General features: G+C 39.8%; 1 protein-coding gene across 1 annotated transcript in view; it reads left to right on the top strand.

The window, feature by feature from the left end:
* The window catches only part of DNAAF11 (dynein axonemal assembly factor 11), a 69,609-nt gene that overhangs the window by 22,936 nt on the left and 32,785 nt on the right, over window positions 1–13,888 (top strand). The window contains exons 6-8 of the mRNA XM_021688466.1: window positions 6,024–6,204; window positions 8,891–8,968; window positions 13,332–13,397. Of these exons, the coding sequence (XP_021544141.1) occupies window positions 6,024–6,204; window positions 8,891–8,968; window positions 13,332–13,397 (325 nt within the window). The remainder of the gene's footprint in view (window positions 1–6,023; window positions 6,205–8,890; window positions 8,969–13,331; window positions 13,398–13,888) is intronic.

Here is a 13,888-nt window from a genome sequence, read left to right as displayed (position 1 = left end):
TGTGAATTTTGGAGGAAAGAGTAGGAACGTCTCATTGTTTGGGTCAATTCTCTGAGGCTTTCCTCCCTTAGGAAAAAAATGCCTTTCCAAGCTAGCAAATTTAATTTGCATCTAAGATTATCCTCAGACAAATCTCTATAAGATGCATAGGAAAGATGAATTGACATGTGTACTTTGATTTAAAATAGTGGAGATATTTTAGAAAAGTTAAATGTAAATCACATTATTATAAGTCAAATAATTTTGATTACATCATAAAATATTCTGTTTTGTGAATTATATAATGAATACATTTTAATGTGATTAATAAGCCTCTGAATTGGTCTTTTATACAAGCATGAATTTTTCAAGCTTGTTTAAGTGAATTGCAGCTATAGTCAGTTGATTTGATTCCATATAGTGAAAGCTTTAAATATTTTGAAAACAGCATCTCTTAATCTTAGAAAATAATAATTATAAAATATTTGAGACATACATAAATGTTTTAAAAATCAATAGACACTATAGTTCCACCCAGATTTAATAAGTATCAATAGTTTGCATGTTTGCTTTGGATCTTTTTAAAAATAAGAAATAAAATATCCCTGAGAGTCTATCCCATTCTCCTTTCATCTTCAGTGGGTCCGCCATCCTAAGAGTTAAGTGCATATTTGGTATATGTGATCCCATCCATATATATATTTGAAATATATTTATGATGTAATTATGCCTCCTTGAACAAGAGTGGCTGTGTGTATTTTTTTTCTCACAAACGATATCTTTCTACAACTTTGCTTTCCATTCAATGTTATGTTTTTGAGATTTTTACATATAAAGACAGGTAGAGCTAGTTCATTCATTCTAACTGGGGAATAACATTCCTTTGGATGACTAAATCACAATTTATCCCAGAGGTGATATTCAAAATATCTGACAGCTGGTGACTCATTGGCCCTGATAGATCAGGATGCGCACCAGCTCTCACAGCCTGCAGGGCCCTCCTGGTGGTTGCCAGCTGGAGATCAGCCCTGGCGCAGCCATCGCTCATTGGATGGTCATTTAGATAGTTTCCCTGCTTTCATTTTCTTCGGACAATGTTGCACATGCCTCCTCATGCAGGTATGAAAGTTTCTCTAGAGTGTTCAGCAGAGACATTGCCACATCATTAATTAAGAATGTTTTTTCCACTTCATATTCATTGCCCAATTTTTTGAAAGCATTAATTTATACTCCTGTATCAACAGTATAGAAGAGTTCCTAATCCTTGCCACCACTAGATAATATGATATTTTAGAACATGGACCAATCATGTTGGTTGTTAAATACCACCTAATATTTTATTTAATTTGCATTCCTAGAATTACTAGTGAGTATCTGTATCTTAGATGTCTGCTTCTATTTTTATTGGCTATTCATATTTCTTCTCTTCAGGTCCTCTGCCTATTTTAAGTAAGTTATAAGGTTTTTTTTATTATTGATTTATAGTTCTTTTATATTCTAGGTGCAAATTCTTTAGCAGTTATGTGCCTTGCAAATATCTTCTTCCAGCCTTCGACTTATCTTTAATTTTTATAAGTGCTTCCGCTTTGTAGAATTCAAAAATATAGTAATGTAGTTAAGTTTATTTTTGTATTTTTTTGGTCGCATTTATGAAATTTTTCATTATTCCAGTGTCGTATCTGTCTATGGGGAATTAACCTTTGACTACAGTGTGGGGTAGGTTACCAGCCATTTCCCATATGGGTGGCCAGTTTTCCACACCATCATTAAGACGCTATTATTCTGATCTGTAACACCACCCTTACCATATACCTTCTCCTTGTGCGCTCACGGGTCCATTTCTGGGCTCCCTAGACTGCTTCATGGATGCACCTTCATATGGTTTTAATATCTGTAGATTCATGGTAAATCTTGGTATTTGGTAGGAGCTTTTCCCATTTTTCAAATTGATCTCAGCTGTTCCTAGCTCTTTACTTTTCAGTAAGAAGTTTAGAATCTGCTATTCAAATTCCCTAAAAATCCCTAGTGTAATTTTGATTGAAATTGCATTTAATTTATATGTTAATTAGGGGAAAGTTGACATCTTCATGACTTTGATTTTTTCCTTGCTGAACTTTGGAATAGCTTTCTCTATTTATTTAGACCTTCTTCTGAGTCCTTCAGTAAGGTTTTGTAATTTTCTCCATAGAGGTTTTACACCATCTTTTATTAGATTATTTCTAAGTATCTTGTAGAATGGGATTTTTAAAATACTCTTACAATTGGTTCTTGCTGTTGTATAAAGAGACAAATGACTTCTGTATACTGATATTGTATTAGGCAATCTTGCTGACCTTTTTAAAAAGATGTGGTATTAGTCTGTAGATGATCCTGTGTTTTCTGTATAGAACACATTTTTTTTTATAAACAGCAACTTTAAAAAATTTTCCAATCCTTATGCCTCTGCTTTTTTATTTTCTTTATGGTGCCTGCTAAGGCCTCCAGTACAGAGTGGGATAGCCACAGTAAGAGTGAGAATCTGCCTAGTTCTGACTCTAAAAAGAATGTTTCCAATCTAAGGTGTTTGCTGTGGGGTTTTAGGTAGAGCTAAGTAGGTTTCCTTTGATTCCAAATTGATGAAGAGCTTTTACCATCACAGATACTGGATCTTATGAAATGCTTTTTTTGCATTTATTGAGATAGCCATGTGTGTCTATTAATGTGTTGAGTCACATGAATAGATTTTCCAATATTAAGCCATCCTTGAATTTCCAGAATAGATTCACTTTGTCCATGGCATATTTTTAATAGATTTCTGCATTCATTTTGCTAATATTTTATTTATAATTTTTAAACCTGTATTCATAAGTGAGTTTATGCTGTAATATTCTTTTTTCATTGTATTTTCCCCAGTGTTTTGCATCAGAGTTATAATAGGCACATGAATTGTGTTGGGGATCATTTCTTCTTCTTCTTGGTTTATACAAGTTTACAAATGTTTAAAATGATCTGTTGCTTGCGTTGAGTAGAAGCATACAGTTGGGTTTTTTGCAGGTGCCTACCTGCTTCCCCACAGGACTGACTGGCTGGTCCTTCAGCCATTGCTCCTATGACTGCATTCCACCTATTTGAACAGAAACCCAGACATTCTGGAGGAAGGTCATTGAGATAGTGAATCATTGACTTAAAGAGGAGTAGGGCACTACTCCCCTTTCAAGACTGCAAGAAGAAATACCGTAAAGATGCCAGGGCTGCAAGAAGGGGAGACAAGCATCTCATCCCTTGACTAGATCTGAAGCCTGCTTCCAGCCTTAAGAATTGAAGAGATGAGGGGCGCCTGGGTGGCTCAGTCATTAAGCACCTGCCTTCGGCTCAGGTCATGATCCCAGGGTCCTGGGATCGAGCCCCGCATCGAGCTCACTGCTCAGCGGGGAGCCTGCTTCTCCCTCTCCCACTCTGCCTGCTTGTGTTCCCTCTCTTGCTGTCTCTCTCTGTCAAATAAATAAATAAAATCTTAAAAAAAAAAAAAAAAGAATTGAAGAGATGAGATGTGTCCTGGAATAGCCTAGAGCAGAAGGGTCAGGAAAGTGGGCATTAATGGAATCAGCTTATACTTCAGGCATCTGTCATGGCAAGGGTTTGTGAATATCCCATGGGCCAAGTACATATGGTAGAAGGAACTGCACTTGAGCTGTCTTTGAAGGGCTACTGCCCAAGAGAGTGGCGGCAATAAGAGACCATGGGGTGGATTGTCAGTGGCAGAAGCTGAGGAGTTGTCACACACAACCAGCTGGGTAGTATGTTGATCACTCTGACAGAGAACAATGGACTTGGAAGGCTATTGTAATATCTCTAAGAACCAATAAATGTGCTCATAAGAGAAAGCCAGTAACTGGGCATTAGCCCTAGAGAGGGAGCCAGAAGCCAAGGTCTAAGAGCATCTGTCTCAGAAGACGTGTTTGCGGGTACCTGGGTGGCTCAGTCGTTAAGCGTCTGCCTTCGGCTCAGGTCATGATCCCAGGATCCTGGGATCGAGCCCCGCATCGGGCTCCCTGCTCAGCGGGAAGGCTGCTTCTCCCTCTCCCACTCCCCCTGCTGGTGTTCCCTCTCTCGCTGTGTCTCTCTCTGTCAAATAAATAAATAAAATCTTTAAAAAAAAAAAAGAAGAAGAAGAGGTGTTTGCCTCCTTGTCCCCATCCTTTGTCCCAGGCCCAAACTTCTGAAGTCAGGGGGGACCTGAAAAAGCCCATGAGGTGGGAAACAGAGGGAAGGAGTAGATGAGCAATGAGAGGTTGGAGTAGCCCATCCCCTCTCCCTACGCACAGCCCAGTCATGAATTGGGAGAGGGGAGGAGGGTTTGGAAAGGGAGGCGGAGGGCTTCAGTTTGGATGTAAGTGAAGTTTTATTTGAACTGGAGGCCTTTAATACCTTTAGCTGAGATGGGACTATTTGGGGGACTGTTGGGCTGTGGGATGTGCTCACGAGCAGGAAGAGAGTTCTGAGAGCACAGCTTTGAAGGAAGTGGCTGAAGAGCACATTGTTTGTTCATATCCTAATGAGCTCAGTCTGCTTCATCACCCAGCTGTGTGCATTTACATGCATTTTGCTTTTGGAGACTTAAGTTATTTAGCTGATATTTCTATAGTTTTTCTGAAGTGCAATTATTTTTATGTTTATTATTATTTTTTTACATTGCAAAAGATAAAAGTGAGCCAATTAGTCAGTTTCCAGCAAAAACAAATTCTTTTAACTGAAAATGGAACCAATTATTTCAGTGATGATTACCTACAATGTTGAAGAATAGTATAGATCCCCTGAATAGATTGCCTTTTTAACACCATAAAGACCTGTAGCTATATGGTAAAACACTCGTTTTCAGCAATTTGCATGATTTTGCTTATTAAACTATCTACATTTTGTAGTATGTGACAAAATGTAAGCAGAATCTTACTCTGTGTTCTGTTTATACTGTTTAAATTTCACATTCTAGTGTTTTTGGCCCATCCCTTCAGAAAGCATCTTATTTGAAGGTCAACTAAATGAGCCTTTGGTGTCATCTCATTTTGTACCAACAATAAAATGTAACATTTAGTGAGTACTTACCATTTGCCATACTTGGTGCTGAAGGCTTCACGTGGATTTTTTCATGTAACGTCATTTTGAAAGAGAGTGTATGTTGCAGGGAGAGCTGTGGGGAGAGAAGCTCCCAGTGTTTACTGTTTGAATGCTGTCGTTTTTCCTCTGCTAGAATAGCATCTCCTGAAAATAGTGTCATTGTCTGTGCCTGGCACACAGAAGATGCTCAATAAATATTTCTTGAATCCACTGAATGAATGTCGAATACCCCATATGCCCATTTGGTATCATATAGAGACATCATTAAACTCTCTGACAATCCACAAAACATGAATAAAAAAGAGAACACAGAACACAGATGTTACCATCTAAAGCTATGACATCAGAAGTTATCCATAAAAGGCCATACCACGGAAGATCTCATATATCCCACTAGAGAATTTTGGAGCTAGAGGATCATTAAAGAACCTGGATATAATCTGATCTAAGTTGCCTGTTGGAAAGATTCCTCTGGGAGCAGTGTGGAGGATGGAACTGAGGAGTGCCAGAATGGAGGTAGGCTGATTGGGAAGGCCCAGTGGTTTCTGAGTTTGATCATCAGAACCTCTTGCAAAATATCGTAAAACACTGATTCCTGGGCCCAAGCCCACATCTACTGAGTAGACTTTCTGGTGCGAGCTCAGGCATCTGTGGTCTTCATAAGGCTCCCCAGGTGACTCTCATCAGCCAGGCCTGGGAGCCCTTCCGTCTGCACTGCAGTGTGCCCTGTGTTAGATGATGAGGGCCTACCCCAGTTGGGGCAGTACTTTCATCCACCTTGGCTTACATAGGCTCTCTTTCAGAGATGTCTTGTCATTCAAAGGTAAGACGATAACCTAAGAAAAATGTGTAAGAGATTTTAGGGGCAACATTGAGCACAAAACTCAATGACACCCAGTATTGGTCTTACACGCTCTGGATCTATTCATTCTTTCCAAGCCCATTTTCAGTAGAGAGCAAAGACCACATCCAGGCACCAGAAGGACAAGAAGGAGAATGCAACCAAAAGAAGTTCAAGGACAGCGAAGATGACCTGGAATTCTGGAACAAGCCCTCTTTGTTTACTCCTGAATCTCGATTGGAAACACTTAGGCACATGGAAAAACAACGGAAAGACCAAGAAAAATTAAGGTATTTCATTTTTTCCTATCATTGAGAGAGATACAATACTCTCCTAGGGATTATATTTTCATGATTGCACATGATTTTGCTCCTCATCTGCATTCAATCTTTGCTAGCCATCACGCATTGACTTTGCTTCTTCTAGGTTCAGCTTCCTGTTGCATTGTATCTAGTAATGTTTGCTAATATCAGACTCCATTCTTTAGGATGTCATGAATGATGGCATTTTAGGTAGTTTTGTTTGGATGTCTTTAATTTTTTAACAACTTTCAGTGAATCAAATGCAAGTATGGCCCGGGTTAGAGATACTGATTATCATGCCACCAAGAAAAGGAATGAATAAGTTCCTTTGTGTCTCGTAATTTGCAAAATTAGAAATTAGTTTCACTAGGCCTTATATTTTCCTAATACAACTCTCTTGGACATTCCCCAGTATGCTTTCACTTCTGAATTGTTTAGCTATAATTTGATGATTTGTTAGAAGCTAGAATGCTTAAACTGTTATTCTCAGAGAGGCTTTTTAAAAGCTAAGCTCTGTGTCATTTCATGTCATTGCTCAGGTCTAGTATGTAAAATGTACCACTTATGGAAATACTTCTAATTCCTGTGCTTGGGAATGGGATCATTTAGCTCTGATATACCTCTGTCTGCATGGAAGTCACGAGAGTGAAGCACAGTGTCTTTCCCTGTGGTTATCGACTGAAAGCAAGAACCTAAAAGATTAAAAAAGACTATTAGCCACCATACAGTACATCATTAGTTTTTGATGTAGTGTTCCATGATTCATTTTTTGTGTATAACACCCAGTGCCCCATGCAACACATGCCCTCCTTAATACCCACCACTGGGCTAACATAACATAATAAAAATAAAAATAAAAAAGACTATTAGCAATCGCTGCTGCTTTCATGCCATTTTATTTCTTTAGTTAGATGATAGGGAGGTATCAAAATTGAATTTTATCCAAAATGCTTGTTTGTAAAATGTGGTAGTTTGTACACAGAGAAGCCACCCCATGCTTTGGGGAGAGCACGGGAATAGCATCCGAAAATGTGGGCTCACGTGCCGACTCTGCCACTTACTGTCTGTGGGATGCTGGCAAATACCTAACTTCTCATCTGTTTCCTCGTCTGCTAAACAGAGATTCTTGTCCCTGCCTTACCTCCCCCGCTACATTGTTAAGACAATCATAGGAGCCAATGTGTAAAAGTACTTTGCAGACTTAAGAAACTTCTGAAATGGAAATTCGACATGTTTTTATATAATACGTGTCATCTTTCTGACATATATGCAATGTACACGCATATATACACATCGTGTGTATATATGTATACACAGATAAAATGTATTTATAGTACAATACATTGTGTAATACACTGTATTGCGCCTGAAACCAGGAAACATTTTTTTCCCTCCCGAACAACCAAAATAAAGTACAGCTGAATTGGGTAGAAGTGCAAGTCACTCCATACAGTATGCTCTAGTGTACCCAGTCCCATGGGTCCCTGAGATGCTTGCCTCTCCTGGATGTCCCTTAATTGTCCTGGGTCATGGAGAATAATGCAGTACATGGACATATTAACTTATTGGACCTGGGGACCCAGTTTAAGATGCAGAAAAATGTGCATAAATTTACATTTCAAAAAAAAGTTAACTGATACAAAATCCGTATTAAAAGAATAGAAATCCAAGGCAAAGAATTGCCTACAGTTCCATCTTCTAAACACATTTCTCCATCTGGCCTTCCAGTGCTCGTCCATATATGCCTTTTTAAGTTTGTATATATCTTCGTTACTGTTTAAATAGCTAGAACTTACGTTCTGCACTTTTCTTTCATGCTATCCCATGAATCTTTCCTCTCTGCACCATTTCTTTTCCTCCTGTCTCTACCCCTTTAGGTAATGAGTGTTAACAGGCTGGGGTCAAGCCCACCAGAACTTTCTCCACCCTCTACAATCATATAAATCATCTCTGCAAATCTATGATTTGGGATCTTTTTTAAAAAACAAAACTGGACTTATATTTTATGTATTTGTGCTCACTAAATAACATCATCAACATTTTCTATCACTTTTGAGACCAAAAGGTGAAGAGCAAACACATTTTTTAACAACCACAAACTATTTCATAGCGTGAGCATACCACAGTGGAGCCAATGACCCCTTCACTGATAGACATTCATCATAGTTCTGGGATTTTGCCGCTACTAAGACTGTGATAGACATCCTTTTATGTAGATTCTTATGTACTGGTATTTTTATTTCTATAGAATAGAATCTACTTGGCATTTTAAAAATTATCACTTTTAACTAAAGCAGAGGCTGTATACACAAACGGGGAATTGACAGTTATCTGGCTAAATCACGCATAAAATAGACTAATTTAAATATTCATGGATATTTCATGAAAAGGAGGGATCTCCTCCCCCCCCCCCATTTGAATTATTTGCCAAATTGTCTTGGTCACATTTTTGCTTTACAGCTATAGATATAATCATAAAGAAATCTGGCTTGATTGTCAATTCCCAGCATAGCATTAAAAGAATGGGCTTCATAACAGTAAATTGTTGATGTATTCACAGATACCTGATCAATTTTTTCTTAAACTGTTTCACAAAAATATTTCTTTTACATTCTCTTTGTTTATTTTTCTCTTTCCCCATTGCCCCTGGTTCCCATCCACCTCCAATCTTAAGTGAAAAGAAGAAGAAAGTGAAACCACCCAGGATTTTGATCACTAAAGATGGGAAAGCCTTGAATGTAAATGATCCCAAGTACGTGAGGCCAAAGGGATACTCGAAGAAGCAGAATGTATGGTGGTGGTCATTACGATGGTTTTCATTTGCAGGTTTGCTCTGTGGAGAATATATCTAACTGCTCTTAACAAGCCTGATGAGCCTAATAGGAACATCACTGTGTGCATATTTGAAAGCAGAGCATCTATGATGTTTTCTAGTACATGATGTTATATTTCATTGTCTTGGCACTCAGAACATGATCTTGACATTTGGAAATCCTAGTTATTTATGTATCCCCTGAAACTTTGGACCATATACAGTTTTCTGCCTGAAAATTCCAAGTGCGTTATGTTTCTTAATGTTTAAAGCTCTGCCATAAATAAGCTGACTGAGAATACTGGTACCTCTCCCATGTGTCTGTCTACTTTTCACTCTGGGACACATCTACAAAGCACTGGAGGCCCAAGGAAAGAAACTGATGTAGATACTTCAGTGACATTAATGAGAGAGGGAAATATTCAAACCAGAAATCCTCAGGGATAATCATATCTACCCTGTCGGGCTGTCATAAAATTTAAAACTAGAAAGAAGGCAAAAAAAAAAAAAAAAAAGGTCTTTTGTAGCCAAAATACAGACCAAAAAGCCTTTGGACTAAATCTTGTTGGCTTCATTTCATTGCTCAAAGCCTGTTTGTTTCCCTTTCCTTTTCTATGCCAGGACCAGGAGCAAGGGACTGTCATCACAGAGATTCGCCCTTGACATGGATCTTCAACTCTTTTGTCCTTCTTTCCTTCCCTTATGTTCATTCTCACATCCTCATCTCAACCCTATTTAAATCGGACACGCATTTCTGGACTTGCCCTCTTGCATGCCTGGAGGAAAACACCCGTGTCTACTTGCTGGTCTACTGGAAATTTACTACCCTGTATCTCAAGTGGACTTCTGCAAATCATACTGTATTTTGTTGGATAATTCACTCCTCCAATCTCCCATAGGCTGCTTTCACCCCTTTTGCTCCCTTCTTGCTTCTGTTCTGTGGTTCCAGCTGGGGACCTTATTTCTTACTCCATAGAGAAAACAGAAGAAATTAGAAGTTTTCTCATCCAATTTATCAGTGTCGCTGGACCTGTAGCACATATTCTCTATTCTTCTGCTGCAGTGGGTGAACTTCCCCTCCTGAGTAGCTCTCTCTGTGGGCATACTGATCCCACCCCTCTTCCTGTCAAGGACTTGCTTCTGCAATGACCCCTTCTCTTCTGTATCATTTCTCTCCCTCCTACTAGATCCATCTCATCAGTTTATAGACATTGTGATATCATCCATCTAAAAAAAACAACAGGGGCACCTGGGTGGCTCAGCCATTTAGCGTCTGCCTTCAGCTCAGGTCATGATCCCAGGGTCCTGGGATCGAGCCCCGCATCAGGCTCCTTGCTCGGCAGGGAAGCCTGCTTCTCCCTCTCCCACTCCCCGTGCTTGTGTTCCCTCTCTTGCTGTCTCTCTCTCTCTGTCAAAAAATAAATAAAAATTAAACAAATTAAAAAAACAACAAGTAAGCTCCCTTTCTCTAGTTTCCCTGGCAGCTACAGTCCTATTTCTCTGTCCCCTCTTAGTAGCCAAAGTTCCCATGGACATGTTGGACTCAGTCATCAGCTCCTCACTTCACTTTCCTTCTTGAAACCATGTCTGCATATTCTGTCACCTAAAACTTTTGTAGTCAAATCATTTCTATATGTTCATATCATTTCTGTGTTCTATGTTTCTATCATCTCTGTGTTCCCTGTTCATATTGCCTCTCTGTTCAGTCACATCATTTCAAATCTCAGGCCCTATGTACCTGACCCAGCAAATTTGACCAAATTGATCATTACCTTCCTTCTTTTTTTTTTTTTAAAGATTTATTTGTTTATTTTAGAGGGGAGAGGGGCAGAGGAAGAGGGAGAGAGAGAGAATCCTCAAGCAGACTCCCCACTGAGCACAGAGTCCGACACAGGGCTCCATCCCAGGACCCTGAGATCATGACTTAAGCCAAAATCAAGAGTCGATGCTTAATGGACTGAGCCACCCAGGTGCCCCCATCATTACCTTCCTTCTTACAGCAGTTTCTTCCCTTTGCTTCTGATTCTTTGACCATCCTACTTCTTCATCTTCACAGGCTTTGCCTGATTCTCTTTGTGATGTACCTAAGTGCTCCCGGGCCAACTCCTCAGCTGCCTTGTCCTTTCACATTGACTCTGTGGGGCTCTCACCAAATCCCATGGTTTTAAACACTATCTTTACATTATAACCAGACCAACCTCTTCCCTGAACTCAAGACTTAGATGTTTAATTAGCTATTTGTCCTCACCGTGTGAATATGAATTAGGCATTGTAAGCTTACCATGACAGAAACAGAAGTCCAAATTCCCATGCCCACTACCACTTTCCCTCATAACACGCTTGTCCCCCAATGTTCTCCAACTCAGTAGCGAGCATCCCCCATTTAGCAAGACCAAAAATCTTGGATCCATCCTTGATTATTCTCTCTGTCATTTTATCAGTGACTCTATGATCTCTTCCTTCAGTATCACCTGAATCCAACCGCTTCTCACTTACTCCATCCCCCCCATCTTAGAATACGTCATCTGCCTCTTGCCTAGACAGTTACAACAGCTTGCTAAGTAGTCTCTGTGGCTCATTTCTTGGCCTCCCATAATCTCTTCTGTTCAGCTGGGTGAAGAAGAAGAGAGGGAGGAAAGGGCACACACTCTCTCTCTTTAGGGAAATTCCTGGAGAGCACCATAAGGTGCTCTCCTTCACAGAGCTAAATCACATGACCATATCCAGCTGCAGGGGAGGCTGGAAAGTGTTGTCTTTATTCTGCACGGCCATGTTCCTCGTTAAAATCAGGGGTCCTATTACTATGGATAAAGGGGAAGTGGACCGTGGGGAATGAATAGCAATTTCTGCTATAGAAAACCTCTCTGAAATTACCTTTCAAGTGATAAATGAAGGGAGAGTTCAAGTTGGCTGGCTGGACAATTGGGGAATAAGCAATGAAGGCAGAGGGGCCCAAACATAAGAAAGCTCCTGACATGAGATCACGAATGCATGGGTCATTTGAGCAACTGAAGGAGTCCCGCATGGCTGGGTTGTTGAAAGCACCAAGAGGGACGGCCACACACAGACATTCTGCTGACAGCCAAATCGTTCCAAACAATTTAGCTTACACTCTTTAATATTATCGGATTATATATTTTACAGAATAATATGACAAGTGATGTGCTCAAAATAAATCAACCAAATAATTCTGAATGGTATGTTGCCACTACGGAAGTTATACCTAGGAAGTTGAAAGATGTAGGACTTTGTTTTTTTTTAAAGATTTTATTTATTTATTTGGTAGAGCACAAGCAGGTGGGGCAGCAAGCAGAAGGGGAGTGATAAAGAGAAGCAGGCTCCCTGCTGAGCAAGGAGCCCGATGTGGGCTTCAGTCCCAGGACCCTGGGATCATGACCTGAGCCAAGGGCAGATGCTTAACTAACTGAGCCACCCAGGCACCCCAGATGTAGGACTTTGAAATCCTGCCTCTCCAGGCTCATATGGCCTCTTTCCCAGCTGAGTCAACCTTTCTGAACCTTTGTTTCATCATCTGTATGGAGGTGATAGATACGGGCAGTGTCTCAGCATTTTCCAGGGTGATGCAAAGGTCAACAACAAAAGGAGAAAAAGAAAGATTGCAAGGAGAAAGAAGGGAGACAAGACTATTTAAAACAGAAGGGATAGGGGCACCTGGGTGACTCAGTCAGTTAAGCGTCTGACTTTTGATTTCCGCTCAGGTCATGATCTCAGGGTCGTGGGATGGAGCTGCGCATTGGGCTCTGTACTCAGCATGGAGTCTGCTTTCCCTCTCCCTCTGCTCCTCTCCCTGCTCGTGCTCACTCGCTCATGCTCTCGCTTTCTCTCTCTTTCTCTACCTTTAAAATAAATAAAATCTAAAAAAACAAAAACAAAAAAACCAAAGGGATAGAATCCTGGATACAGGGAAGCAAATAAAACATTTACTTCCCCATAAATAAGTCCAGTGTTTTAGTTTGCTTCTAGCAAACTTGAATGAAATAGAAAAGGAAGCTTTAACCACCAGATGTCTCTATATCTGCACCAATGCTAATTTTCTGTATGTTATTTACCTTAGGATTCTCACATGTTAACAATGTAAACAAATAATTTATGAATATATTGTAGATTTCTGTTGAATTTTTTTAAAAATGTAGACATTTTATTGTCCACCTACCAAAATAAGTTTGTCATTGGATATTATTATATAATTATTACCAAGTTTACTTTTGATAATGGGATGAGTTATTTATACAGTATTGCTAAAGACATCGTCTTTTTTTTCCCCGAATGGATTATTCCTTAGACTTGACTTCTCCTTGAAAGATGATGAAAAACGTAACCAGATCATCCTGGACCTTGCTGTCTATAGGTAAAGACATTTCATTATGGATTTATTTAATGTCATTTCTTTCTGTTTTTGTTCTCAGTGCCATCTCTTGAGCTCTGAAGTATTTTGAAATGGTATTTGGTTTGCCAGATGAAGGCGTCCTTCTTTTTTTTAAGACCAAAAACGTACTGTAATTTGAAAAAGCATGAAAATTAAAACAAAGGCAAAAGTAAATAAACCCACAGTCCCAGGGCTAAGAACTCTGCGATCTCTTCTTCGAAGGCAGAATTTAAATAATTCTCAGAGCTTTACTGCTTCCCCCTCAGCTCTCACTACTACCACTGTACTTTTTAGCGTCTCTCTCTCTTTTCTAAAACTTTGATGTAATAGTAAGCATCAGATGGTGCCCGCCGCCTTCCAGTCCCACCTTAGAGACCCAGGGGTGTAGCCTGCAGCTTCTTTATCTCCAGCAGACACTCTTCCCCCCCCCCTCTTACACTTTGGAGCTGTGGTTTGACTTGAGGCTTTGACGT

This window comes from Neomonachus schauinslandi, chromosome 4 (genome assembly GCF_002201575.2).
Source record: "Neomonachus schauinslandi chromosome 4, ASM220157v2, whole genome shotgun sequence".
Taxonomy (NCBI): Eukaryota; Metazoa; Chordata; class Mammalia; order Carnivora; family Phocidae; genus Neomonachus; species Neomonachus schauinslandi.
The sequence above is the reverse complement of the archived record's forward strand: the minus strand, read 5'-3'. Positions and strand labels throughout refer to the sequence as shown.